At 39.2% G+C, this 27,732-nt stretch overlaps 4 protein-coding genes across 8 annotated transcripts in view; 2 read left to right on the forward strand and 2 right to left on the reverse strand.

Moving 5' to 3' along the window:
* Window positions 1-8,061, forward strand: part of LOC133525601 (uncharacterized) — a 55,518-nt gene extending 47,457 nt beyond the window's left edge. For all 5 annotated transcript variants that reach the window (XM_061861910.1, XM_061861911.1, XM_061861913.1 and 2 more), the window contains 2 exons: window positions 4,729-4,844; window positions 7,886-8,061. In XM_061861910.1, the coding sequence (XP_061717894.1) occupies window positions 4,729-4,844; window positions 7,886-8,012 (243 nt within the window). In that variant the 3' untranslated portion in view covers window positions 8,013-8,061. The remainder of the gene's footprint in view (window positions 1-4,728; window positions 4,845-7,885) is intronic.
* LOC133525603 (uncharacterized) lies at window positions 1,115-4,428 on the reverse strand. The gene has a single exon (XM_061861916.1). The coding sequence runs from the start codon at window positions 4,319-4,321 to the stop codon at window positions 1,685-1,687; it is 2,637 nt and encodes an 878-aa protein (XP_061717900.1). The 5' UTR covers window positions 4,322-4,428; the 3' UTR covers window positions 1,115-1,684.
* Window positions 8,062-8,214: 153 nt separating the features above from the next.
* On the reverse strand, window positions 8,215-11,437 carry LOC133525610 (26S proteasome non-ATPase regulatory subunit 8-like). The gene is made up of 5 exons (XM_061861927.1): window positions 11,234-11,437; window positions 10,987-11,162; window positions 10,529-10,736; window positions 9,404-9,574; window positions 8,215-8,402 (listed from the first exon to the last, which is right to left on the reverse strand). The coding sequence occupies exons 1-5, from the start codon at window positions 11,339-11,341 to the stop codon at window positions 8,259-8,261; spliced, it is 807 nt and encodes a 268-aa protein (XP_061717911.1). The 5' UTR covers window positions 11,342-11,437; the 3' UTR covers window positions 8,215-8,258.
* A 136-nt stretch (window positions 11,438-11,573) lies between these two features.
* LOC133525611 (centrosomal protein of 164 kDa) overlaps window positions 11,574-27,732 on the forward strand; it is a 39,454-nt gene continuing 23,295 nt past the window's right edge. The window contains exons 1-6 of the mRNA XM_061861928.1: window positions 11,574-11,978; window positions 20,671-20,782; window positions 21,085-21,232; window positions 22,564-22,714; window positions 26,420-26,689; window positions 27,014-27,215. Of these exons, the coding sequence (XP_061717912.1) occupies window positions 11,912-11,978; window positions 20,671-20,782; window positions 21,085-21,232; window positions 22,564-22,714; window positions 26,420-26,689; window positions 27,014-27,215 (950 nt within the window). The 5' untranslated portion in view covers window positions 11,574-11,911. The remainder of the gene's footprint in view (window positions 11,979-20,670; window positions 20,783-21,084; window positions 21,233-22,563; window positions 22,715-26,419; window positions 26,690-27,013; window positions 27,216-27,732) is intronic.

Consider the following 27,732-nt stretch of genomic DNA (forward strand, 5'->3'; position numbering starts at 1 on the left):
CGATACCTAGGGCGTCCGATAGCACGTCCTCCTGCTAGGCGACCCAGGCACGCTCTTTTTACGTTCCGATCTTCGTCCATTCTCTCAAGGTGGCTCAACCAACGGAGTCTGTGGGCTTTGTCCCCTGATGTTAAGTTCAGCCACTAGACTATTTTTACTATTAAAATCAATATACAAGTTATTTTTAAAAGTTGCTGACCAAATGTTGTTTAGTTTTAAATAAATTAATTAATCGCCCCCGTTTAGCCTATTCTGACCGAATGGTAACTACGGAACCCTACACTGAGCGTGGCCATGGCCCGACATGGTCTTGTTCGATTTTTTATTTCTTTAACCAACGTACCTATTAAGTAGGTAAAGTCTGACCAGTAATATATGATCACGTGCCATATTGCGGAATTTCATTGGAACTACATTTTTCACACTAAACTGAACTGTCACCCTCTACATGAGAAATACAGTGCCCTCTTGACAATGATCATATATTTCTGGTCGGGCTTTACAGTGCAGTAAACTAGGTGAATATAATTAATTTTAGTTTACGGTGGCCAGTAATTAAACAGTGGTCAGTAATTGAAATTTTTCCGCGACTTGCACAACTGTACGGTCACTGCAAAAAATAGTGACCGACGATAAAGTGCAAAAAATATGTATACACCTTAATATATGGGCAATAAGGTCGCGTATACGTATTTTTGGACGTTGTTCGTATCGACATTTTCAGACATGACTGTACAGGGCGGCCTAAAAACATGTTGGCATTTTGTTGAAAATTTTAACTTGCGTTTGTCTTTGTGTATCGGAGCTAAAGGAGAATATTATAAACAATATAAGTTTTGTTTTTGTTAAAAGACGTGTACCAGTAAGAAAATTATTCCTACAAATTCTTTGTCTACTTATTTTTGGGCCAGCCTATGTAATAACTAGGTAACCTTAATTGTACTAATTTCTAAACGATAGGTAACCATTTGAATAGTTAAACGATGTATACTTTTCCAGCAAACGGGAATGAGAATACTGAAATTGTGTAGACATATTTTGTAGATTATGCTAATGACATGTAATTTCAAACAATCAAAGAAATAGGTACACAACATAAAAGAAAAACAAGACATAAGAGAAAATATTCCTTTTATTTACTCGACCAAAAGATAAATGTGCCGGTTTGTTTCTGAAATAGCTTTAAGAGCTTACCTATTCTACATCACTCACTGTATTTATACGTTAGGGCTAAATAATCCCTTTACAATTGTTCTGATGCTGTTTAAAACTAAGAAATACATGGTCATATCATAAGTTAAAACTAAAGTTAAAGAAACACTAGAGGCTTTTTTGAATGGAAAATTTATTACAGTTTTTACATAAGAATATACAGAGCCGATTGATTACTAAGGCACATTTAAAAGAGCATTGTTTTACGACAATATATGTGGTCGGCAACTATAGAAGGCTCGCTATTAAGGTGCCAATAGTTGCCGTTGAGATATTGCTGTGAAAAATGCCCGTTTAAAAGCACCTTTAGGTGGATAGGTACATCTTAAATCTACTAAAGAAAACTTAATAAAGACAGGAACTGAAGACCGGTCAGAAATAAAATAATGATGCTTTTTAAAATCAACTTGGCACAGCAAAAGGGGCTTAAAAGAAACTACTAAGTCTGTATCATCCAACGTCTGAATGATTCTCACACGGTGTCCATGGACTCTTCGTTCGTCGCTTCAGTTTCCATCTCCATGTCCTTCTCATCGGGCCCAGAAGCATATTTCAATCGCAGTTTCTCGTAATGTAACTGCTCCTTTGGTGATACAGACGGCTTGCACTTAGACAAGGCCATTCGGAAGTCCTCGAACGTTACGTATATCTCGCCATCTAGGGTACCGTTGGAAATGTGAGTCGTGAGAGAATTAGTAGCGGCCGCTTTCACTAAGCCAGCTAGATCAGCGCCTGTGTAACCTTCAGTTAAGCCAGCAATCACTGTCAAATCTACATCCGGACCTAACTGAGGCTCAACGCCGTTTTTGGTTAGTTTCTGTAGGATGTCAACTCTGTCTTCTCTAGCCGGCATTCCAACGTACATGACACGGTCTAAGCGGCCCGGTCGCAGCACTGCCGGATCTATGATGTCAGGTCTGTTAGATGCAGCAAGCACGAACACCCCCTCCCGGCTCTCAATACCGTCCATTTCGGTAAGTAGCTGGTTGACAACTCGCGCTGCGCCATTATTGTCGTGCGAACTTCTCCTCGGACAGAGCGCGTCAAACTCATCAAAGAAAATTACGCAGGGCGCAGAATTTCGAGCTCGTCTGAAGCACGTACGGACTGCCCTCTCACTCTCACCCACATACATATTCAGTAGCTCTGGTCCTTTCACAGAGATAAAGTTCACTCCGGCTTCATTAGCTACAGCTTTAGCTAGCAATGTTTTACCGCAACCTGGCGGGCCACAGAGCAAAACGCCACTCGGCGCAGATAATCCTAGCTTCTTCAGCTGTTCAGGATACTTCACTGGTGCCAATACAGCCATCTGCAAATCTTTGCGAACTTGATTCAGCGATCCTACGTCCTCCCAAGTCACATCTGGAACGGTAACAATACCTTCTCGTACAGCACATGGCTTAGTCGTTTTCAGTGCCTTAAGGAAGTCCTCTTGTCTTATACAAACTCCAGCTAACTCATCAATTGTGTAGGGCATGTTATCCTCTAGGAGACTCAGCACTTCGGCCATTGGGTCTAGAGGTTGTTTTACTTTAATAGTTTCTGGAGGTGGCTGAGTAGGTTCAACAGCAATAACTTCGCCATTGACTTCTTGGGTGGTTGATTCCGCAATTTCCGGTTTAGGCTCAGCTTCAGTTGGTTCTTCAGGCTTCTCCGTTGCTGCGGGTGCCTCACCCTCATTCTCTCCATTAGGAATAGTAGTGGCGGCAGCAGCAGCAGCAGCAGCTGCTGCTTCCTCTCTGGCCTTTGTTTTTTCTTTTTCCTCTTCCTTTTCAATCTCCTCATCCTCTGCTGCACGAATTTCCATAAAAATTCTCTTTACAGCATAAGTACTTGCCTTATTCACAAGTGCTTGCAGATCAGCACCAACAAAACCAGGAGTGACTTGAGCTAGATGGTTCATGTCAATATCGTTGCCGAGAGTCATGTTCTTACATAATATACCAAGGATTTCTTTTCTAGCTTTTAATGTTGGTATTCCTAGAGTAATTTCTTGTTCAAGACGCCCAGCTCTTCTCAAAGCGGGATCTAAGGTGTCCGGGTTGTTAGTAGCAGCAAGAACTAAGATAGATGCATTGATTTCACCCACATTATCTAAGCTAGCAAGTAACTGAGCTACCATTCGCTTTTCCATATCCTTCTGAGCATGTATTCTGTTACCACATATGGCATCAATCTCATCTATAAATAATAAACTAGGTGCACAAGAAATAGCTCTTTCAAAGAGTTCCCGGATCCTTTCTTCTGACTCCCCAGACATGCCCCCAACTAACTCTGTGCCGGACACAGCAACTAGTGGCAATTGCAATTTACCAGCAATAGCATGTGCTAGTAAGGTCTTTCCTGTCCCAGGTGGACCATGGAGCAATGCCCCTCTAGGTGACTTGATACCCAACTCTTTATACACTTCTGGATGCTTCATATGCAGGACAAGATCACATATTTGCGTTATAATATCTGATATACCACCTATGTCCTCAAAACTAACCTTAACATTCTTCAATGTGCCAACTTCAGACTTTGATTTTTGTACTGCAGGTTTATTGACCTCTGGTTTACGTTTTTTAGAACTATTTTGGTTCTGTTGCGCCCGCGGAGAGTCGCCGGCCGCCGCGCTGTTCGCCTTGCGGGTGGGGATGTGTGGTGTTATTGTGATTTGGTCGCTGATTTTCGGCAATTTGGGCGCCGCGGAGCCGTCTTCGTCGCTGCTCAGGATGTCGATAGGTTCGCCAGATTTGCCGCTGTTGCGGGTTCCTGTTACTGCCGGTCGCTTTTTGTCTTGCATTTTGTACATTTGTAGCAGACGGTTGTTAAGCGCACTGTTGTTTTCGTCCAGCAACTCCAAATCGGATTCCTCCTCGGAGCCTTCGGACGTAAACGCGTCGTCGAGACCGTAGCTCTGTAGAACCATCTTGTAAGCACTGCCAACGCTTTTACGGAAAGCGCTGTCGCTTCTATTAGCGTATTCACGATACCGTTCCTTCAGAGTGTGCGCCATTTGCCGGACGTCAACGAAGGTCTTGTCCACATTTTCCGCGAGATAGTTCTTGACCCGCGACACCATAACCGGGTCATTAAACATCTGACCCCCTTGATGTTTCTTCATTTTAATTCAATTGAGATTACGCGAAAACTGTTTCTATTTTGTTTCCTTCGCAACGTTTGACAGCGGCGTGCGTGCGTGCGTCGCCGAATCGATGGAAATTGTCAGACTCAAACTTTTGTGCTTGTCTATGGTGTAAGCTCATGCTGTTCCAGTCACAATAATAAACGTCATCAGAGTTCAAAGTAAAATTAAACATCTATCTATATCTCCTAGTGAGTATTATATTCTTTGATCTATATCTATAATTAAATACAATTTTAAACATGTGTTCAATATTTTTTTTTGTTTTGTTTGTCCTTTCTAGACTGTATCATGTACCTAGTTTGTATAAATACTGTTTATTATAAATTCCATAGTGTATTAGTTCTCTGTAAAAAAAAATCAATAAAAAAAATGTATTGTTTCAGGTGCGGCCAAAGCAACTAAGTCTCAAACTAGAGTCGCCACCAGATGAAGAGCTGAAGTCTAAACTAACCGACATATTCGTGAAATTAGCCGATATTGACAAAAAACGCGGGGCAAGGTAATCCATTATAAAATTTAGTTCTTTTTGCATCTCTTTCCTAAAATGAGCCAAATGGAAGTTTTAATTTATGGTATTATTATTTACTTTAACGGGACTTACCCTGGTCGGAAACGCACAGCAGAGGGGCTACCGCGAACCACGTTCGACGTGTTGCCTCCTTGTCACACTTACGTACGAATTTACGAGTGCGACAGAGAGGCAACACATCGAACGTGGTTCGCGGTAGGCCCTCAGACAGCACTATGAATGTGTATAGCGACGTCCCGTTCAAACATGGCGGATGGAAATCGAGTCAAAATTCCGTATGTATGTGGCCAGCCTTGATCGCGTACTTATAAGAATTAAAATTAACTAGTCAGAAGATATCTATGACGCTTAAATGTGCATAAGTAATAGAGAGGCAGTCAACGATGTTTGAATTTTTTATGTTTGCGATTGGCCCTAAGATCGCTGTTTCTATAGTGTTCTATAGTAGAAAACTGCGGGAAGCCATAAAAAAACATTGCAATTTCACTAGAGACGATGGTTTGGTTTCAGAACCTCATCCACATGAAATCCAATCATAAGTAAAGGGTGTAGCAGGATAGCCTAGGAAAAACTGCCCCCAGCGATTTTGGGCCGAAACTGTAATCAAACGATGCCTTTTGGGGAGGTTATACTCTGCACAAAGTTTCATCCCTCTGTTACCCCCTGGGGGTGAAAAACACCCGATTAACCCCAAAACTGTTTTAATTATTTTTTCCTAAACTATGAAAGTGACGAATTTCAAATTTCGTACAAATATTAATAAGACTAAAAGCTATGTGCTAAAAAAATATTAACCCCCTAACCATTGAAATTCTTGTAAAAAAAAACAAAAATAAAAAAAGAATCAACCTGTATATCAAGTTTGGCTCATGGTACCACACCATTTTTTTTTTTCAAAAATGAACCAGTTTATATTCTACATGATACAAAAGTTTCATGGACCTACTCCAGAAGGAACATTGCGAAATTAATATGTATTGGCTCTTTGGTGCGTACTATTCATTGAACTCCCACTAAGAGCCTTGCATTATTAATAAACAATGGCTTGCGATCGGACCGCTGGCGCTGCTCGTGCCCGATTTGAAAAAGGTGGGGATAAAGAAGTATGAATCAAACTCATTTGTATTTATAAAAACATTTTTAGGGTTCCGTAGTCAACTAGGAACCCTTATAGTTTCGCCATGTCCGCCTGCCTGTCTGTCTGTCTGTCTGTCCGAGGCTTTGCTCCGTGATCGTTAGTGCTAGAATGCTGAAATTTGGCATGGATATATAAACCAATAAAGCCGACAAAGTCGTACAATAAAATCTAAAAATTTAATTTTTTTGAGGGTACCTCCCCTACACGTAAAGTGGGGGTGAATTTTTGTTTTTTGCTTCAATCCTACAGTGTGGGGTATCGTTGGAAAGGTATTTCAAAACTAATAGGGGTCTTCAACAAACATTTTTTGATTAAAAGAAAATATTCGGAGATAATCGCTCCGAAAGAAAAAAAAATGTGTCCCCCCCCTCTAACTTTTGAACCATAGGTCCAAAAAAAATTTAAAAAATCGTGGAAGTAGAGCTTAAGAAAGACATTAAATGAAAACTATAGCGGACATGATCAGTTTAGCTGTTTTTGAGTTATCGCAAAAAGTTTCCCCTTCATAGTAAAAAGACATACTTTAATTAGGTACTGATTATGCAAATTTGCCTATTTGTTTAACTCACGTGAAAGGTACCGTTTCATCCCTTGGTTAACAATTTACTATACTTTAAGCTCCAGTTTAGCTTATTGTGACGGAAGAGTAACTACGGAACCCTACACTGAGCGTGGCCCGACATGCTCTTGGCCGGTTTTTTTAAATTATTTTGTTTTCGGGTCCGAGACGTTGCGTATTAAGCATGATACGAGTATAATGATTAGTAGCTACGAAATAGTACGTTTATTTTAATTTCGCAATGTTCCTTCTGGAGTAGGTCCATGAAACTTTTATATAATATAGAATATAAATTGGTACATTTTTGAAAAAAAAAATGGTGTGTGTACCATGAGCCAAACTTGAGATCCATGTACAAATGAGTTTGATTCATACTTCTTTATCCCCACCTTTTTCAAATCGGGCACGAGCAGCGGTCCGATCGCAAGCCATTGTTTATTAATAATGCAAGGCTCTTAGTGGGAGTTCAATGAATAGTACGCACCAAAGAGCCAATACATATTAATTTCGCAATGTTCCTTCTGGAGTAGGTCCATGAAACTTTTGTATCATGTAGAATATAAACTGGTTCATTTTTGAAAAAAAAAATGGTGTGGTACCATGAGCCAAACTTGATATACAGGGTGATTCTTTTTTTATTTTTGTTTTTTTTTACAAGAATTTAAATGGTTAGGGGGTTAATATTTTTTTTGCACATAGCTTTTAGTCTTATTAATATTTGTACAAAATTTTAAATTCGTCACTTTCATAGTTTAGGAAAAAATAATTAAAACAGTTTTGGGGTTAATCGGGTGTTTTTCACCCCCAGGAGGTAACAGAGGGATGAAACTTTGTGCAGAGTATAACCTCCCCAAAAGGCATCGTTTGATTACAGTTTCGGCCCAAAATCGCTGGGGGCAGTTTTTCCTAGGCTATCCTGCTACACCCTTTATTAGCGGAATCGAATGTCGCCGGTTAAAAAACTGAATAACGTTAGTGTTGTGTGTTGAACAGAGTGACATCCCTTCCTAGATAAACAGGGCTAAAACCGCGAAAACCTAAGTTTGCAGGCATTTTTCTCGTCACTCTAATTACATTCTCGTGAGAGAAAGATCCCCGCAATTTGAGAATTTCGGTTTCCGCGGTAGGCCCCCAGGACCAAGTGCGTAGTTCGAAAACTTCGCGCAGCTAGATGTTGATATTAACTTTAGCCAAACTCCGAGGCCACGTGGACCATGCCGTCCTCGAGACATCTGCGTGCAATAAAGTAAATAATCATACGAAAATCGCGAAAATATTAAGTCAGTACTTCATTTATGGTCTTTTTGATTTCAGATGCTTGGAGCTAAAAAATTGGGATCTTCGGAGCGCGCTGGATTACTACATTATGCTTCTCAAGCTAAACGATCTGGCACCATTGTCGTCACCTAAAGACAGCACGCCGGCGCCACAGGCGTCGTAACAAGGGGTTTTACAAAATGTAATTTAAATAAGAATAGTTTTTAAGGTTTTATGTTTGTTTCATTGAATTGAACCTATACCTACTTACCTAATGTGATGTTCACACTAGGTTTCTCTATATTTTTTCAGACATTTAAAGAAACCTACATTAGTAAATCATACATTTCGGATCTCACGTTTACAACAGGTAAAAAAAAACTTAGAATAGAAAAAAATCTTTATTATCTATGATTAAAATACTTTCAATTTACACAATCATCTCAAGATGCCTAGCATACTCTATGGTCTGTTCGGCCAGTTCAGCAGAGGGTAGGATGCCGGCGGCCGCGGCGGACGTCTCTTCGGCAGCGTTGAAATGGTAGCAGTTGTCGGGACCAAGCACCCATCCACGCTAAAGAAATCAAATTAAGGAGTTAGCTTGACTTGACCTTTGACTCGCCACAGTCAAATGACGACATACATTTCCTCACCAAAATATCTTAAAAAATATAAAACCTTACGATCTACACGTAAATTACTACATCTCTAAGGATAATTTAATATATATTTTTATATTTTATCTCTGACACGTAGAGACTTATACATCTCTAAAGAATTTTAGTATTTTATGGTTTTATTTTTTATCATAGTTTTTTTTGTGTAATTCGACATTTAGAGACAGTATACATCTCTAATAAAGTATTTATTATTTCATAGATTCGATATTTGTAATTGTTTTTTTATTTTTTTTTATTTATTGTTTGTAAAAATGGACATGTAAAAGTGCCCCTGTGGCCTATTTGCTGAATAAATGTTTGATATTTGATATTTGATATTTGATATTTGAATTAAATATGATATTAAAACTTAAAAGTATGATGTTTTCTGCAGGGTTCGAAAGGATAATTATCAATGATAGTTATCTTGATAATAAGCGTGATTTTTATGCCTGATAATTATTGATTTGATAATAACCTAAAATTTTACGAAATATAATTAGATTGTTACATGGTGATTATCTTATATTGCAATCCTTAATAAAAAACTAATCAATAGTAGGTCAGTTATTATTTGTACATAGCAAAGACCCCCAACCATATTTCTTACTATCAAAGAATTCAAAGAAAATATATATAACACCATCCATACCTGGGATAATTATCCAATTATCGCGATAATTATCAAAGACTATAATTATCTGGATAATTTTGAACCCTGGTTATGTGGCAGTATAACTTGATTTAGTTTTTATCAATGCAATCCGTATTGGACGACGCATAATGATGTAATTGCCAGTTAATATGTTTCGACATTGTTGGCATATTATATCATTGGGTGAATTGCAAAAAAAAAATGTAGTTAGTGTTATGTTAATTTATGAAGAGACTTTAAATCTAAAAACCCTGGTTTTACCTTCTTTCCATACTCCAGCACCGCCTGCTGCGAAGCTAGGTTCAGCCTCCGCGCAGCCTCGGTGCATGTGATGCTCAGATACGCCTTCTCAATACAGGCAGCTATCTCACCACGGACAGTATCCAGGAGGGTATCCATAAAGAATGTGTAGCTTTCTGCCGGTACATTGCCCTGTCATCAAAAGTTGGAATGATTAAAAATTCTAATTTAAAATCTTTACAGGTTGTGCAGGGTAAATAATGAGCTGTTTACTTCATATTTCACTTCTAGCTGCTGCCTATAAAAAAGGCTGCAATTCAATACTAATTTGAATCTTTAAATAAATTATAGATATTATAGGACATTTTTATACAGATTGACTAAGTCCCTTGGTAAGCTCAAAAAGGCTTGTGTTGGGGTACTCAGATAATGATATATGTAATATACAATTTTGCTCATCACACAAATAAATGCCCTTACCGGAATTCGAACCCAGGACCATCTGCTTCATAAGCAGGGTCACTACCCACTAGGCCAGACAGGTCATCATCTTTATTTTGACAAATCATAATTGTATTTACCTTGGCAAAATTTTCATGTCCAGGTGGCTAGCCAAGTAACATTTTGCAAATTCTTTTTAGACTCTGATTTTGTCATTGAGGAGAAATGCTCTGCCAGAAGTCTAGTGTGATGATATAAAGAAAACATATTTTGTTTCCCAATGCCAAAGGCTTGATATTTGTTTTTATGATGCTCCAAAAATCTTCCCTGTTTTACAAGTACCCTGCCTCAGAAATTTAGCAGGGAAATTGTACTTCTTCTACTTCATTCAGGAAACTTTTCCCTGTTACTTTAAGATTCTGTTATACTGATCTGAAGCCATGTAATACTTTAGTCTTACTCATCATCAACAATACAATTAGAACAAATGAACATATTAAACTATTTGAATTGTATTAAATCATCTTCCTTATGTTGTCCCTGCTTTTTGCTATAGCTCATGGGAACCTGGGGTCCACTTAGCAATTAATCCCAAAAATTGGCATAGGCACTAGTTTTAACGACTGCTACCTGACCTTCCAGCCCAGTTTAGTTTCTCCCTTTTATAGTCTTACTATCTCAATATAAAAGTCATATATCACACACCTTAGCTAAAAAGATTTTGTTGTAGCTCCCCTCCATCAAATACTGCTCTAATGCAAGTGGGTGCTTAACATATAGGTCAGCCCTGATCACATCCACTGGCAGGCGCTCTAGCTCTGTGTGGAACTCGGCTACCCTGTTCTGAGCCAGTAGGAACAGCAGGTTTAGGCCAAGGAGCTGGTACATAAATGCTGATTCTGGGAGGTGCTCTCTGGAATTAAGATATAAGTCATTTTAGGTTTACCTACATTATAACACCAATGGAGCCACCTAGATATCAAATGTCCTATTCATTTTGAGAAAGAGAAGCAAAGAAATAATTTCTACAAGAAGCCAGTAATACTAAAGGACTCCAGATAAACCATGAAAGAAACATGTTATTTGCACATACTGTAATCGTTTCAACTAGATTTCCATATTACTGAAGATAAATTAGCTTATAATATGTAAACCATACTGACTTGTAATCGAAATAGTAGCATTTTAGCTGTGACATGTAGCGCTCGAACGCCTTTACGTCTTTTGCGGCGACGGCCCACTGTGCTCCAATTTCCAAGACATCCCGCGCCAAGATCAACTCCTTTTGGTTAGCCGCTGTGTTATTACTAGGCAGGAAAGTCAACTGCGTCAACGCAATCTAGAAAACAAACGGATTTTAGAAGAAAAACATCTAAAAATTGACAAGTCATTCCAAACAACGGAAAGTACCTTGATTTTGTTCAGCAGCTCCCCGCACTTGTCCAGCTTGCGTGGCTTCTTTGCCCATTCGGTTTTCAGATTTTGATATAAAGACGCAACTTCTGTCATAGAAGCCATTTCGATTTATATATGCAATTGAATTATTTAGAGAAATAAAATGTACGCTGACTCGTTCCCGTTCCACAACAAATTTGAGGTTGTCGAAGTCTGTTTAAAAACTGAAAGGTCGCATGGTTTTAATTATTTTTTATATATGTGTAAAATAATAATATACCTTTGAATAAGATATTTTCAAATCGTTTTATTGTTTATATCATAAATTTATTTACTAAAGCGTTCTGACTATGTATTATTACAGTTCTTAACAACTTCGGGCTGGTAATTGAACGTACATTATGACTTGTCAAATTGCAAAATCCATAGACAATCATCACAGGATTCGGACTTGATTCGGACCGGCAACACAGGTGATGGTCCTACGACCCACAGTCGGTGGTCGTTATTACCATTTACTCAAACGCGCTGATCTATTGTCAGTGTCAAAGTTTCCATCGAGATTTTGCTCGGTTTTGTTTGCTCTTCTTGGGTTTAGCGTATAAGATAATGATTTTTTTACCGAATTTGAAATTCTTTGGCTATGTGAAGCCGTTTTCGTTCAGAGTTAAATAAAATGTGATACTGGAAGCCATGAGCTCTCCAGCAGCGATCGTGTGCCGCGAAGTTTTCGATGAGAACAGTCAACCATCTGCAGAGGGTTTGTACCTTTTATAATTAATTAAATACTTTGTGTAATTTATCATAAAGTATATCAGTAATAGATCATAATGCACGCCTGATACATCTAGATGTTAGCTGGTGTTGCTAAATTCCTATTTTACAGTCTTAACAATTCTTAAGCTACCCTTTAAATTTCGGTGTTTCGCTCACAGTTCAGTATTAATTATTAAGAAATTTAAATACTTCATATGATCGACACTAGTGTTCATACACTACTGCTTATGGGAAAGTACACCACATACAGTATTTCCCTTACAGACTCAGAATGTTAATACAGAAAACGAAATCTTATTGGATTTCGAAATTGCAATAAAAAATAAATAAAAAAACTGATGAAGTACTATACTAACGCGTGGAGGGCACAGGGTTTTTACTTAAGTCTGCTTGTTATGAAGTAGGTATATTTTATTTTATTATCACATCATCACAACCAGTAGGTATATGTATTTGATGTTTAATGATTGTACTGTTCTAGAAAAACACTTTATTATAATAATAAACAGTACCCTTCAGAAAAAAACTCTAAAAAGGTACTGTAAAGGTACTGTTTCTAAATAGCAGACTTGCAAGAAATATTTGAGTATAAAGTCATTGAAATCAAACATTCATTTTTCTTACAAAACATAATTTAATTATTTTATTTATATCCAGGGATAATTTCCACTTCTATTTATTTTATTATTCCTTTGACATTTTATTTGCTGACATTGATACCTATATCCAGGTACAGTCAGCATCAAACAAATAGTGACAGCCAAAGTGGCAAAATTGAAAATATTTATATATCAAAACATGGACTTTTGACAGAAGCGCCGTGTGAGTCTGTTCACTTTTAGGTTATATTCCTTTATAAATAACAAATTCATCCTTTTTTTATTAACTTGGTTGTGGTTTATTTATATAAATTAGGTTAAATATACATTTGCTCTGATATAAAGCTAGGGTAAGGCCTTTTTGGCCCTTAGGCCAATGGACGGGAATGAGAAGGAAAAGCCCCCTGACGAAGCCGATGGTAACTCTAATGTTGGCATGGACATTGACAATAATACTAGAAAAAGAAACCTGCAAACATTAGGCTTATCACCGGTAGGTAGCCCACAAGAACCAGCTCCTAAAAAAATTACAATCCACGTTCACAAAGAGATCTCGGACCAGGTAGCGACAGTATGTGAGAATGTCGTCATCCCCCACGTAGATAAACAACCCGATGAGAATGCTGCGAACCCACTTTTTTATAAACACCCTGATCTTAGCACAGAAGCCCGCGGATACAATGCTGACGACGATGGCCCATTTGTGGTTCACATCTCAAAGGAATCCTCTGCTGACTCCAAGTCATCACTAAAAGCTATCTACGTAGGTATGCTCTTAACACAGGCAAATGTCACAAATATTAAGAAGGACGGGATAAAATCTGTAGGTCGTAATAGAGTTTCAGTAACTTTTGATAAAGCTGCTGATGCCAACTCCATTCTAAAAAACCCTATGCTAGACAAATACAAACTATCGGCAAACATACCAACATACAACATATCTCGTATGGGGCTAGTTCGAGGAGTTCCAACTGATTGGTCCATGACAGATTTTGTAAAAGGTACGAATTTAGAAGAAGGTAAAGGTAGGATTCTGAAAGCGCGCCGTCTACAGAGAAAGGTGACCAAAGAAGATGGCTCCCCATCCTGGGTACCAACCCAGACAGTGGTAGTCACTTTTGAAGGCCAATCTTTGCCATCTAGAATATTTGCTTATTATACCTCTCTAGTGGTGGAGGTATACCAACTGCCAATAATTCAATGCCGGAAATGCCTCAGATTTGGACACATTCAGACCCAATGTCGCTCAGATGCCCGCTGCTACAAGTGTGCCCAGAAGCATCCGGGTGATGGTTGTAATGTAGCTCCCGAACACATCTCTTGTATTTTCTGCACTGCCCGACACTATGCCACTGATAGAAACTGCCCAGAACATCACCGCCAAAAGTCCATAAAATTGATAATGTCTGAAAGAAATATTTCATATGCTGAAGCAGCCGCACAAGTGCCAGTTGTAAATCGTAGGCCCTATGCGGATGTTGCAAATATAATGTTCGGCCCCACAAGGGAATCACCCCCCCCATCACAATCTCCCTTTGACCCAACAGATTTACCTTCTACCCCTCCTAGAACCTCTCACCGCAAGACAGTCTTTTTGTCACCTAGGCCAAGGCCTTCCCTGTCCCCAGGTTACGACAGACAGGCCCATAATAATATTGTCCGACCCCCTCCATCTGAAATTCCCAACGGACAGGCCCTTAATAACCCTTACAATAGAGTAACTCCGAATGAGGACCTCATGGAGCTCCTCCTTAAACTCTTAACTAATATCATCGCCAAATGGAGTGATTGCTTACCGAACGACGTTGCACCTTTAATGTTGACCCTTGTCGAGAAATTGTCTTTCCCTAACGGCCCCCCAGGTCACCTTTTTACAATGGAATAGCCGCAGTCTAATCCCAAAAAAAACAGAACTCACCCAGCTGATCAATGACCATGCTGTGTCTGTCGCGGCCATCTCGGAGACGTGGCTGAGACCCGGATCTCGGTTTCGGCTCCCGGGCTTCTCATGCCTCCGGGAGGACCGCGTTGACGGACGTGCAGGATGTGCTTTATTGATTAAGCAATCTTACCCCTTTTCCCAAATTCCTCTCCCTCCTCATGGAGATGAAATTAATGTCGTAGCCGCTAAGGTTATGGGCATTAATTTCATTTCAATATATATTCCTCATCCTGACCTTGACCTTATTCCTGAAATATCTTCTATCCTAACCTCTGTCCCACCTCCCCTTATAGTTTTAGGTGATTTTAATTCACATAACATTTCTTGGGGATCATACCATTCGGACAGGTTTTCATCACTCTTGTTGGAAATCTTCGATGAGATTGACGTTTGCGTTATAAACGATGGAACGCCCACACATCGAGTCTATCCAGGACAAAACCCACAATCCGTTCCTGACTTATCAGCTTGCTCCCCCAATTTGGCCTCATTATTATCTTGGACCGTACTTCGTCCAATAGGCCAATATTGTCGGCGAAACAAAAGCTCACCGTCTCCGCTGGCTTGGCCACGTTTTGAGAATGGAGGAGGATCGCGGCGCTAAAAGGGCATACCTGGGACGCCCGGTAGGGCGGAGGCCTATCGGACGTCCCAGATATCGCTGGGGTGATGCTGTTGAAGCGGACTTGCGCGATCTCCAGGCCGATAACTGGCGGGAGATGGCGCAGGATCGAGACAACTGGCGTGTACTCGTGTCGGAGGCCAAGACTCATTTTGGGTCGCTGCGCCATTAAGTAGTAGTAGTAGTACTTCGTCAGTCCTTTGGCAGCGATCACTTCCCCATTATTATTTCCAAGCCCTCCTCCGTTCTTCCATCTCCGGCTCCTGAACCGCTTCTGAAATACAGATTGCAATCAGCTGACTGGTCGAAATTTTCTCTTTATGTTGAAACAAAAATTAAAGAATGGGACACGAACTTAAATGACCATAGGGAAAACTACTCAAAATTCAAAAATTTACTTTTAGAAGCAGCTGATAAGTATTTCCCCCGGAAAAAACACAAAAAGGATAAAATCTCTTCGCCACCATGGTGGAACGCCGACTGCACAGCTGCCGTAAAAGAAAGAGATGAAGCAGAACAAAGATTTAATGAATCAGGTGCCATGGAGGACTTTATCAATTTTAGGAAAACCTCGGCCCGCACAAAACGCCTATTGTCCAAAACCAAGAAAAAGGGATGGAAGGGGTTCTGTGAGAGCCTGTCCCCTAGAACACCTCCATCAATTATTTGGAAAAACATAAAGCGGTTTAGAGGCTCCTTTAGTCCAGATATCTTGTGTTCTGTTGACAAATCGGCTTGGCTCTTGGACTTTGCTGACAGACTGGCACCCCCAACTGCCCCAGAATTATCCTGTGTAGTATTACCACCACTCCCTCGTCCGTCAACCACCCTTGACGAACCATTCTCGTTTGCGGAGCTCAAAATAGCTTTGGATGGACTACGCAACACTTCACCGGGGGAAGATGGTATTCCTTATTGTTTTATAGCAAACCTTAGCTCCTTCTCACAAGAATATTTCCTTGGCATTTTGAATCGCGTGTTTGACACAGGAGAGGTCCCAGAAGATTGGAAAACCCAAATTGTCATCCCAATCTTGAAACCGGCTAAAAATCCAGAAGAGGCCAGCTCGTACCGACCAATTGCGCTCTCCGCTACAATGGGCAAGATTCTTGAGCATTTAATAAAGAATAGGCTGGAATGGTACGTTGAGAGCAGGGGACTGTTAGCAAACACTCAATTCGGATTCCGTAAAGGTAGGAGCACAATGGACAGCTTAAACATACTAACCACGGATATAAGACTATCACTCTCTAAAAATGAGGAGCTACTAGGATGTTTTCTTGATATTTCGGCAGCCTATGACAATGTCCTTCTTCCGGTGCTCAGAGCAAAAATGCTACATCTGAGCATTGCCGTGAAGATTGTACAAATTGTCTCCAAACTATTCATAGGAAGATCCATCAAAATCCGTGATGGTAACTCATATCTTCCTCCTCGTACATTGTGGCAGGGCCTCCCTCAAGGATCCGTTTTGAGTCCAATACTTTATAGCATTTATTTATACATATGACCTAGAGCAGTCCGTGTTACCCTTTTGTAATATTCTACAGTATGCAGACGATCTAGTCCTCTATGCTTCTGCAAAATCCATTGATACAGCGGCTACCAGGTTGAACATGGGCCTTAGTTACCTCAAGGATTGGCTTGAAGAGCATGGTTTGTCTTTGTCACCTTCCAAAAGCTGTGCCGTGACTTTCAGTCGCAGAAGGAACATGCCCATCGCAGATGTTCATTTTGGTGAGGAAAACATTCCCAATGAAGAATCAACCAAATTCCTGGGTGTTGTCTTGGACTGGAAAATGTGTGGAAAACAGCATCTGAAATACATACAAGACAAGTGTGAAAAAGGAATCAACATTTTGCGAGCACTATCAGGAGTTTGGTGGGGATCTCATCCATATTGTCAAAAGCTACTTTATAATGCTATTATTCGCAGCCACATGGACTATGGATCCTTCATATTAGAACCATGTAATAAGGAAGCCTTAGAAAGGTTAGATTTAATACAGGCTAAATGCTTAAGAATCGTACTTGGTGCCATGAGGTCTTCTCCAAAAAACGCAATGCAAGTAGAATGTGTGGAGCCTCCACTGGCACTGCGCAGACAATATCTTGCCAACAGGTTCCTCATAAGAGCTATCTCCAATTCCAATCACTTGCTGATTCCACGCTTGCAGGCTCTTGCTTCACTGGTCACTGAAAACCCATATTGGATGCATAAGGAGTTTCCAAAAAATATTATTACTTATTCTAAATTAAATCGTATAAACCCTATATTATATAAATCAGGAACAAACCCCATATTTGAAACAAAATTTGAAACTTTAATTTACTCTCCTAGGATTATTCTAGACCTAGGAATATTTAAAAATGATCCGGGAGCTAATAGCAAATTTAAAAAACTTTTAGAAAAGTGGGCAGGCTACTTACCAGTGTTTACTGACGCATCAAAAAGTGATCCCACAAAGTGTGTTGGAGCCGCAGTGGTGATTCCAAAATATAACATTGTCTTGATGTTTAAGTGCCCTCCAGAATCATCAATTTTTACAGGCGAGGCTGTTGCCATCTTAGAAGCTGTAACGTATGCTGACTCTCACAATATAACAAAAATGATAATATTTACAGATAGCAGGAGTTGTCTGCAAGCTATTATGGGCAATCAGTTTAAAATGAAGACAAAATTTCCCTTAATACTTCAGATCAAAACCCTATTAAGAAAATGTGACTTAAAGGGGTTAAAAATAGTACTCGGGTGGATCCCAGGCCATTGTGGTATTGCTGGAAATGAGTCTGCAGACTTATGGGCAAGGCAAGCTATTGAGATGGGATCACCAGGTCACGACAAGATATACAGCTCTGACCTTCTGAGCCATGCACAGACTGATCTGTTTAACACGTGGCAAAATCTCTGGGATTCTTCCAGATTGGAGGTAGGAAAGCATTATGGCCACATTCAACCCAACATCCCCCGTAAACCATGGTTTTTTAAATTCCGAGCTTATCCTAAATGGGCTACGTCTACAATCTGTCGTTTACGCTTAGGGCCAGTTTGTACGCCAGTATTTCTTGCTAAGATACGGGTCCGGGATACCTCACTGTGCGAATGCGGGTTCGATGAAGGCACCGTAGATCACATTTTCTTTTCTTGTCCGAGATTCAATTACTCTTTGTATGATGTGCTACCTGAAAATATTCCACGACCTATAAATTTCTACTCACTTCTCACTCTAATGGACCCGCCTCTAACTTCTATTCTTATTAAGTATATACAGGAGCATGATATAAAACTTTAATTTTTGCTCTTACTATATTTCTATCTATCTATATATTTTAATTTCTATGTTTTTTCCTCCATTTCATCCGCTATGTTGCTTGCCTTAACAATCTGTCATCCGCTTTCCGCTCTTTTTACTAATGTTGGTATTATGTCAAATGTGTCATGTCATGTGTTTGTCTGTGTTGTCCATAATATTTGTTTGTTTTAGGTTCCCAGTCTATCCTTCCACAAAAATCAAAATTAAACCGAACATTCTCTGCTCACATAAGTCAAAAGTCCACACCTCGACATTGGCAGAATTCACCTTGCTAAATTAGCGAGGAGTAAAAGCCATTTATGGAAAAAAAAAAAAAAAAATATCAAAACATATAAAAACTCAAAAATGCACATTTTCCCAGAGATATGTCCTAGCTAGATCGATTTTTCCAGCAAAAATATTCACATTATAAGAGTCACAATTTTTTTCCTTAGATTTTTAGTTCCGGTTAGTGTCTTCATCGAGCCCTGAACCAAATTTTCCAAATTGTCATTTGAGGACAAAATTACCTTTTTTTTTTAAACAGGCGAAAAAGGCCTAAACCTCATGTAATATTCCTCCAAATCTTGGACGTTAATAAATGAGCCACTATAAAATAAACAAAATGATTCCCTAAAATAAGGGGCGTGCCAGAACTGGCACTTTTTCAGATGACCAAATGTAAACCTATTAAAAAAACACTCTTTTATCAAATACTTAGAAGTCCACTATATTTATTTTATTAACTTACGGACATTTATTAAAGGCAAAAAATTAAAAAATTATTAAAAATTTATTAAAGGTTTTTTTTGTAAGTCTCAAAACTTACGAACAGATGAGGTACAAGAATTGCTTGTTTAAAGGTATTATAAAAGTATTAGATATGTACCATCCTTGTTTCTATGGCACCTAACAGAGGTATTCATTACAATATATTTGGCCATCACTGTCTAGGTATTAGTTGACTGTTTAACTTTATACATTTTATTTTATTTAACCCTTTAACAGTCAAGATTTTAAAAAATACACAATGTAAGCCTCATAATATCTAGGCCCTATAAAGGGTTAATGCTAGTTTATTGCAGTTTTCATCTCAATAAGATTTGACTTTTCAACTTGATGTATGTATTGTTGACACTGAGCTGATGACATAATAAAAGTATGTATAAACTCTTTATTGTACAAAAGACAAAATATAAATATGGCACAGGATAAGCAGTACAAAGACGAACTTATCCCTTTAAGGGATTTCTTCCAGTTAACCTTTGAGTAGATGAGAGTTGATGAAGAATAGTAGACAAATATAGCACTGAGTACAATAGACTAGAGGAAAGTCAATAAAATTATAAAAGACGGCGAAAAAAAAAATAGAAGCTATAGTATAACAAATATATAGAATACATATATTATATACAATAATTATATATTTATAGTCACAAACATGTTAAATCTGGTCAGATAGCCACAGCTTCTTTAACTGCCCCTTAAGCGATGCTACGGACCGCGATTGCCTTAAGGAGGTAGGCAACTCATTCCAAAGCTGAACCGCACGTACCACAAAAGATTTACCATACGCACGAGATTTCTGATGAGGTGTTGCTAGTGCAAGATTGGTAGTAGTAGTAGTGGCCAACTGGATCTGGAAGGCCAATAACAGCAAAATATGGATCTGTAAGAGGCCTATACCTAGTGTTGGTAACAACTCGAGTCCTTTGAGTCCTCTGTTTTGAAACTCAACTCAGTTTTTCAGACTCACATAATTAAGTCTAAACTCGAGTTCTTTTCAACTTGTTAGAGACTAGAGTCTTTTGTAGTGACTTGAATAGAAATTAAAATTTTTGTTTGCTAAATTTCGTTTCATACAATAACGCCTAATGTCTGTTATTTTGGTAAAACCTATAAAATTGTCGAAGGCTCGAGTCCCTTTAAGTTGCTCTTAAAAAAGACTCAATAAAGGACTCACCTCTAGACTTAAAAGACTCGGAATTTTTTTAAGCACTGTGTCTCGTAAAAACGAGTTGAGTTCTTCAAATTTAGACTCAAAAGACTCGAGTTCCTACCAACACTATCCATACCTCTTAAGAGGGTTCTGGTGTAATTTTTCTTTAAATATATATCAAGATAAATCCTAGGTTAAGTTACGAATTAAGTTACAAATATGTTATATTGTTATTCGGTTACCCGGAACTAAAAAACCTTTTTATTTTTATTGTTGACAGAGGTATCAGAATATGCCCAGCAGCTGGGCATTGACCCAGACAGCGAGAGCCACCTTCTGCCCCTGGCAAGAGACGGCTTGATGCAAGCTCTGCCTGCACCATGGAAGGCATAGTAAGTTGTATTTACTGTTATAATATATTATGCCATGAATGTGACCATGCCAATGAATAACGAAGTTATTTTACAGTACAAAATTTTTACAAAACCCAGTAGGCGGGTCCACACAGAGCGAGCATACGCGTGAGGCAATTTCCTCGCGCACAAACCGGCCAGTGTAGACGTGCCTCGACCGAGGCGGCGCGCACGTTTTCCTCGCCTGAGCGCGCTGCTTCGGTCGATACCTCGATAATCACTATTGGCAATTTATAAATACAACATACCTACTGGAAACTGACTGACCATTCTTTGAACAGCTTCGACGAAAAGCTCCAAACCCATTACTACTACAACGACGAGACAAAGAAGACGCAATGGGAGCACCCGTTGGACCACGTGTACCGCGAGCTCGTCCGCAAGGCGCGGGACGCCTCCGCCATGGACGACACGTGTGCGTCCGTGCAGGTAAGCTACCCATTACTACTAAAACGAGACAAAGAAGACGCAACGGGAGCACGCTGGGCCACGTACACGCTACACGCGTCCGCGAGCTCGTCCACAAGTCATATTTTTTACATTTTGTAAATCGCCTAATAGTATTTTTGAACAGTACTTTCATCATTAATATATCCTATCTAATCCAATTATTCACTACTAAGAACCCACTAGGTGGATTCATTTTGTAATTTTTGTATCGGAAATGGGGCGCTTGGCACTGAAAATGTTAAACAATAATGGCATTAAAAAAATACCTTTAAAAGGGAAGAAGCTTTTCGAATCGTAACGAAATAACGGTAATTTTTTTATGAAATTCCATCTTGAGAGAAAACTGTTTTCACTAACTAAATCCCAACAAATCTCACTTTTATTTTGAGGTTTCGCCTAAAATAGGCCACGAAAACATGACCTAAAACAAGTACAAACAGAAAAGCTAATAATCAAAAGTAAATCAGCAATTTTATGGCCCTACCGATGACACTCGCCACTAATGAGGAGGCGAAAACCGTTAGCGCTATTTTATGACCGCCATTTGTTTTTATAGAACACGTCGACCTTTTGTGACCTTTTCGTTGTACACTGATATCTAGAATTAATCTATGAATAAAATGACGGCAGTCGAAAACTCTTTTAATCATACGTATTTATGTAAACATTAAAAAATAGGTATGGAAGAAGAAGGTATGGAGCAACGTAAACAATAATAACTTTAAGTCATAAAAAAATTAAAGATTAGATATAATCTGAATAACAAAACTTGTGTGAGACCCAAGACATTAATTAAAACGGGTCACTCACACAAACGGGTCTAAATAGAATAGAATAAATTTGTAGAATATCTGAGTATACAATAGCATACTTACACAAAAGGTGTCGTGAGCCCCAAACTAGGCTGTGAGCCTGTATCTTGGGACTCGGTTCGGTTGGTGTGGCACGGTTCACTTGCATGCGGTTTTTGGTCGAACGATAGAATTCATTGTACCTATACCTACTGTGTAGTTTAGCAATGCATGCAAATTCTTGAACCGTCTATTTGAGGCTTTATTTTTGAAGAAAATATTAGTTTTCAAAACTTTTGCCCCTATTAATTAAAAAGTAAAAGTTTTCCTCTGAGGGTATAAAAATAGGGGATGATTGATTGGTTATCTACCAAATTTACAGTTCCTTTTTCGATGAGTATATTTTTTAAATATTTGTGTTTAATATGACTTAAAAAAAGAGACGCTTATATAACGTTTAAACGTATTAAGAGGAAATCGAGTCGCGTTTAACACTATTTGATTTACAATCACTTTCAGGAGCTTCTAACATCAGAAGAAAACACGAAAAACCTAGAGCGAGTGGAAACAAAGGCAGAAAGCGACGAAGATCTATCGACGGACAGCGCTGAGCATCCATCGGATGTTAAGGATTCAACTCTTATGCCGGGTAGACGTTTGGCACCGTTAGGTGAGTTACTACTGGTAGCACACTTAGGTACCGTAAAATGTGCTTACTGTGCTCCCCACTGGGTAATTGTGCTCCAAAACTTTTCATACGTACATTAAAACTATATCATAACTGCACTCAAGAGACAATATGATGATAGTAGTGATGGTCTACTTTAAATTGGCATAGCATATATACACGTATAGTACGATGAATTTTATCGACAAATCACCCCCATACTTACCTATGTTTTTCCAACCATTTTAAAAATGCACCCTTTTAAAGTTTCATGGTGCCAAACACTAATGCACTCGATTAATGTAACATTATCTGTCCATTTACCTACCTTAATTCCAAAGAAACATTTCCCGCTGCCCGAATTATCATTTGGAACTATAGCAACTTAGTTCGACGCACATTACAGTGTTTGGACTCGTGTAACTTGTGAAATGTTTTAACTAGGGCTATAATTTTGATGTCAACTTTTAGCTGATATCCTGTACTATCATTTAACAATAAAAAAAGTACAGGTCAATGACCTCGTTTTCAAAAAAAAAGATAAAATTTTAAAAAATGTACATTTATGAAGACAATTTTTATCTTTGTTATCAATTCTCGAGTATTTGTAGAAAATTTTCTGTAACATTTATGCTTGAAATTAATGCCATAATTCATAAGCTATTGAATGATTTCTATTTTTTTAATGTGCGATAGGTAAATGGACAGATAATGGTACATTAACCAAGTGCAGTCAGTCGTGTTTGGCAGCTTGAAACTTTGAAGGAGTGCAGTTTTTTTATTTTTTATTTATTTATTTATTTAAACTTTATTGCAATACATGAAGAGTACAAATGGCGGACTTAATGCCAGAAGGCATTCTCTACCAGTCAACCATGAGCCAAACCGAAAGATCCTAATTGGTGCAGGGTCAGAATACAGAGTAAAATGACAAAAAAAAATATCACAAAATTATATAAAATTATACGTACATAAATAATATGATACATAAATATAAATACATACATATACAAATATATACCCATTGTGAAACATCATGAGGACGACCTTTGAACCTTGTCAAACAGATGCTTGCGCAACATGCGCTTGAAGGAGAATTTGTTCTGGGCTTGTCTCATAGAGAGAGGAAGATCATTCCACAGACGGATTGCCTGAATGTTGAAGGAATTCGACATGAAACCTGTACGATGTCGAGGGACAATAAGTTGAAGGCTACGGGAGGTTCGGAGATCGGTGCCGGGGCGCGGAGTAACAAATTTGAATTTGGAACGAAGGTAATCAGGGGCTGAAGGATTAAATAAAAGTGCAGAGAATACGCAAGGATCGACGTTCACGAATAGGGAGCCAGTTAAGTTTTTTGCGATAAGCGGAGATATGGTCGTATTTTCGGAGTCCAAAGACAAACCGGATGCAATTGTTAAGTAACCGATCGAACTTGGTTAGGTAAGCTTGTGAGAGATTGCTGTAACACACATCAGCATAATCCAGGATGGGCAGAACGAGGGCTTGGACAAGAAGAGTCTTGGTGCAGGTCGGGAGAAAATGTTTGAACCGATAAAGTGCTCTTAGAGTATTGGTCACTCTACGACAAACGTCAGACACCTGAGGATCCCAGGTCAGCCCACTATCGATGATCAACCCCAGGTTCTTCACTTGCGGCACAAAAGGTATATCTACTTGCTCATACTGGATAGGGGCTAAGTACGTCGTGTCCGTCAAAGACAGCAAGCGCGCACTACCAAGTATGATGGCCTGACATTTGGTGGGGTTCACTGCAATGCCATAACAACGTGACCAGGTAGATATGAAGTTAAGATCAGCGTTCAAATCAGCAATAGCTCGATCCAAATCATCGGTGCTTGCTTGAGTGTATAGCTGCAAGTCGTCGGCATACAAATGGTAGGAGCATTTAATCTTAGCGGTAATAAGATTAATAAAAATGCAGAAAAGCAGTGGGGATAGAATGCCACCCTGTGGAACCCCAGATTGGAGTTCACACCAGTCCGAAGAAGATCTGTCAGCCCGAACTAACTGATGATGGTCCCGGAGATAGGAAGCAAACCATTCAGCCACAGATGATGAAATGTTCACATTCTTAAGAGAAGCCAAAAGTAAATCGTGATCTACCGCATTAAAAGCGTTAGAGAAGTCGATAAGAACCAACACTGTAAGCAGCGAAGAGTCCATACCGATCCTCACGTCTTCGACCACTTTGAGCAAGGCGGTAGAAGTGCTGTGGCCACGACGAAATCCGGACTGAAGAGGTGAAAGCAATTGATTAGAGAATATGTGGTGAGATAACTGTTTATGAACTGTGGCTTCCAAGATTTTTGACAAAAAGGGTAGAACTGAAATGGGACGAAAATCTTTAAGTGAACTGGGATTGGAAACTTTAGGTAATGGAATGACATGGGCATTACGCCATAACGAAGGAAAAACCCCAGAAGACATTGAAAGGTTAATAACATGGGTTATAACCGGGAGGATACATTCTAAAATGCCCAAAATCATCGTCCTACTTAACTCATCATGACCTACAGCGTTGGATTTAACAGACGTTATTACCTTGCGAGTTTCATCATCTGTGACCGGGGTGAAAGAGAAAGTTTTATTAGAAATACAGGGCAAGGCATTGATATGTGAAATACTGTGAACTTTAGTGGCGGGATCTAGTGAAGAAGGCTTGGCAAAGTGCACGTTTAAGTCATTTAAGGAAAACGAAGAAGTTGCAAAAGAAAAGTTATTAGAAAAATTGTTAGACTTGGCCACACCAATGGATTTTAAAAATTTCCATGTTTCGGCAGGGGATGACATGGCAATGTTGTCATGAATGTGTTTCCGTTTTGCTGCTCTTACCATCTGGTTGCACTTGTTCCTAGCCATTTTAAATGCACACCAATTTTCTTCGCAACGATCGCGCTTAAATTTACGAAACGCCCGATCCCGCTGCGTCATCGCAATACGGACGACTCGGGTGATCCACGGCGCAGGTGGGCGTTTAAGTTGGACTTTTCGGACCGGCGCGTGTCTATCAAAAAGATTTAAGATCGACGAGTTTAAAGACGCCACCGCCTCATCAACTGACGGCGCTTAAGTTTTATAGTGGTTGAGAAAAAACATAGGTATGGGGGTTGATTTGTTGATAAAATTCATCGTTCTATACGTGGTTAACGGCTCGACTATACGTAGACAAACACATAGTATAGTATATATAATTTTAAAAAAAACTACTTATTTTGGAGCAAACTCTGGAGTAAAGTAGACACATTTTATGGCAATCTGCGACAAAATGCCAAGAGATATGTATTGTAATGTTTATAATTATTACAAACTGATTGTAACTTTAGACGCTATTCATGGTTTTGTATCAGAATTACCGATTTATGACGAGTAGCAGTAGAAGTTTCCTAAATACACTTACAACGTACGCGGAGAAATACCTAGGATTGAACATGAATACTTTACTTAACTTTAGTTAAGGCAATAATTTAATTTGAGCATATTGCATCAATTATCTCACTTTTGGAGTGGAAGTAAGTTTTCGCCCTCTTAAGGGATGATTTCTGGAATAGAAACTACTTATGTCCTTCCCCGGGACACAAACTATCTCTATACCAAATTTCAACTAAATCGGTTCAGCGATTTAAGCGTGAAGAGGTAACAGACCGACAAACACTTCCGTATTTATAGTATTAGTATGGATTTCAGGGAGACCACCCCTCGCCCCCCTAGGCAGACTTGACAAGAAACTGGGTGAGCTCCGAATCTCCCCCTTACGGCGCAGCGCAGAAAGCTCAGTTTCGCCCAAACCCAGCCTCTTCCGAAACACGTCAGACCGAGAGCTACTTAGCAGACCCACGTCCTTTAAAACGGACATTATTGACTTGAAAATGAGTATTTTGAGTCCAGAGGAGGAGAAATATAACCCGTTGCTGGCGGCGGCGAAAGTTGAGAAAGGACTACCTTTACCTTTGTCAGGTAAGATATAACTCTCATTTGCCCACACCCTAGCCCAAAAGTATGGATGCAACAAACAACAAATAGAAAGTATGGTCTATAGATGGTAATGGTTTCAAATTTACACTACGCCACGTAGACCAACGACGGTTGAAAAACTGTCACGGTCGCCATGTACGGATGGCGCTGAGGATGTAAATCAAACAAATGTTAGGCTCGAACTGAACTGTATTGGGTATTAAGATGATGACTTACCATTACAAATTCGATGCCCTGTAATGTAACCTGTTTAAAATAATTTTAATATATATTTTTTATAAATATTCTAATATTTTGTAATTTTAGGAAGAGGCACCATGTTTCTAAAACTAAAGTCCGAGCTCCCCAGTCCGGACACAGACAAGTCGTTGACCATAGAGTCTGTAACCAAGAGCGATCCCCCGAAGGGCATCCTGCGCGAGGGCAAGCCGGAGCTGTCGAGGAAAGCCGAGAGCGCCGTGTTCGGAAGGCATGCCGCTAGTTTGGACGATGATCGGAAGAGTGTCAGGTTAGTCATTTGCAGGGTATATCTTAGAAAATCTTGAAAATAACCAAGGTAAGAAAAAGGTAGGTAAGGTAGGTAAGTTAAGTTAAATTCCGGTAGGCACTGCATAATAAAAATAGATCTATCTCAAAAACATGATTAAATACCAATCTGCGTCCATTGCGATCCATACCATTCGATATGATCCACACCTTCTGTAATCTATAAAAACGTTTAAACTCTATAATTAATCAAAACAATAAATTTAAGTACGAAGGTAATAATAACATAAACATATGCATACACTTATCGAAAGAATGTAAGATAATTGGATTTCACCACGATTTTCCTTTTGCAAGCCGTTTCTACGATTTCTGAAAGTACCGTGACCTACTTTATAGAACTAAAACAATAAAGTTAAATATTATAATATGTTTCATTGAGACTAAGTGAAAATCTTATCCTTTTTTACGCACATATTTAGCTTCACCGCGTATATATATTTGTCCACATGCACATACTAGCTTCTGCTCGCAACTTC

Source organism: Cydia pomonella, chromosome 15 (genome assembly GCF_033807575.1).
Source record: "Cydia pomonella isolate Wapato2018A chromosome 15, ilCydPomo1, whole genome shotgun sequence".
Classification (NCBI taxonomy): Eukaryota; Metazoa; Arthropoda; class Insecta; order Lepidoptera; family Tortricidae; genus Cydia; species Cydia pomonella.

What these genes read in the sequence shown, in the direction of transcription:
- LOC133525603 (XM_061861916.1), bottom strand. Translation starts at nt 4,321, where the DNA reads ATGAAGAAACATCAAGGGGGTCAGATGTTTAATGACCCGGTTATGGTG.
- LOC133525610 (XM_061861927.1), bottom strand. Translation starts at nt 11,341, where the DNA reads ATGGCTTCTATGACAGAAGTTGCGTCTTTATATCAAAATCTGAAAACC. An exon ending in AGCTGCTGAACAAAATCAAG is followed by an intron (nt 11,163 to 11,233) that starts GTACTTTCCGTT and finishes TTTGTTTTCTAG; the next exon opens with ATTGCGTTGACGCAGTTGAC. An exon ending in TGCTGGAGTATGGAAAGAAG is followed by an intron (nt 8,403 to 9,403) that starts GTAAAACCAGGG and finishes TGATTTCTTTAG; the next exon opens with CGTGGATGGGTGCTTGGTCC.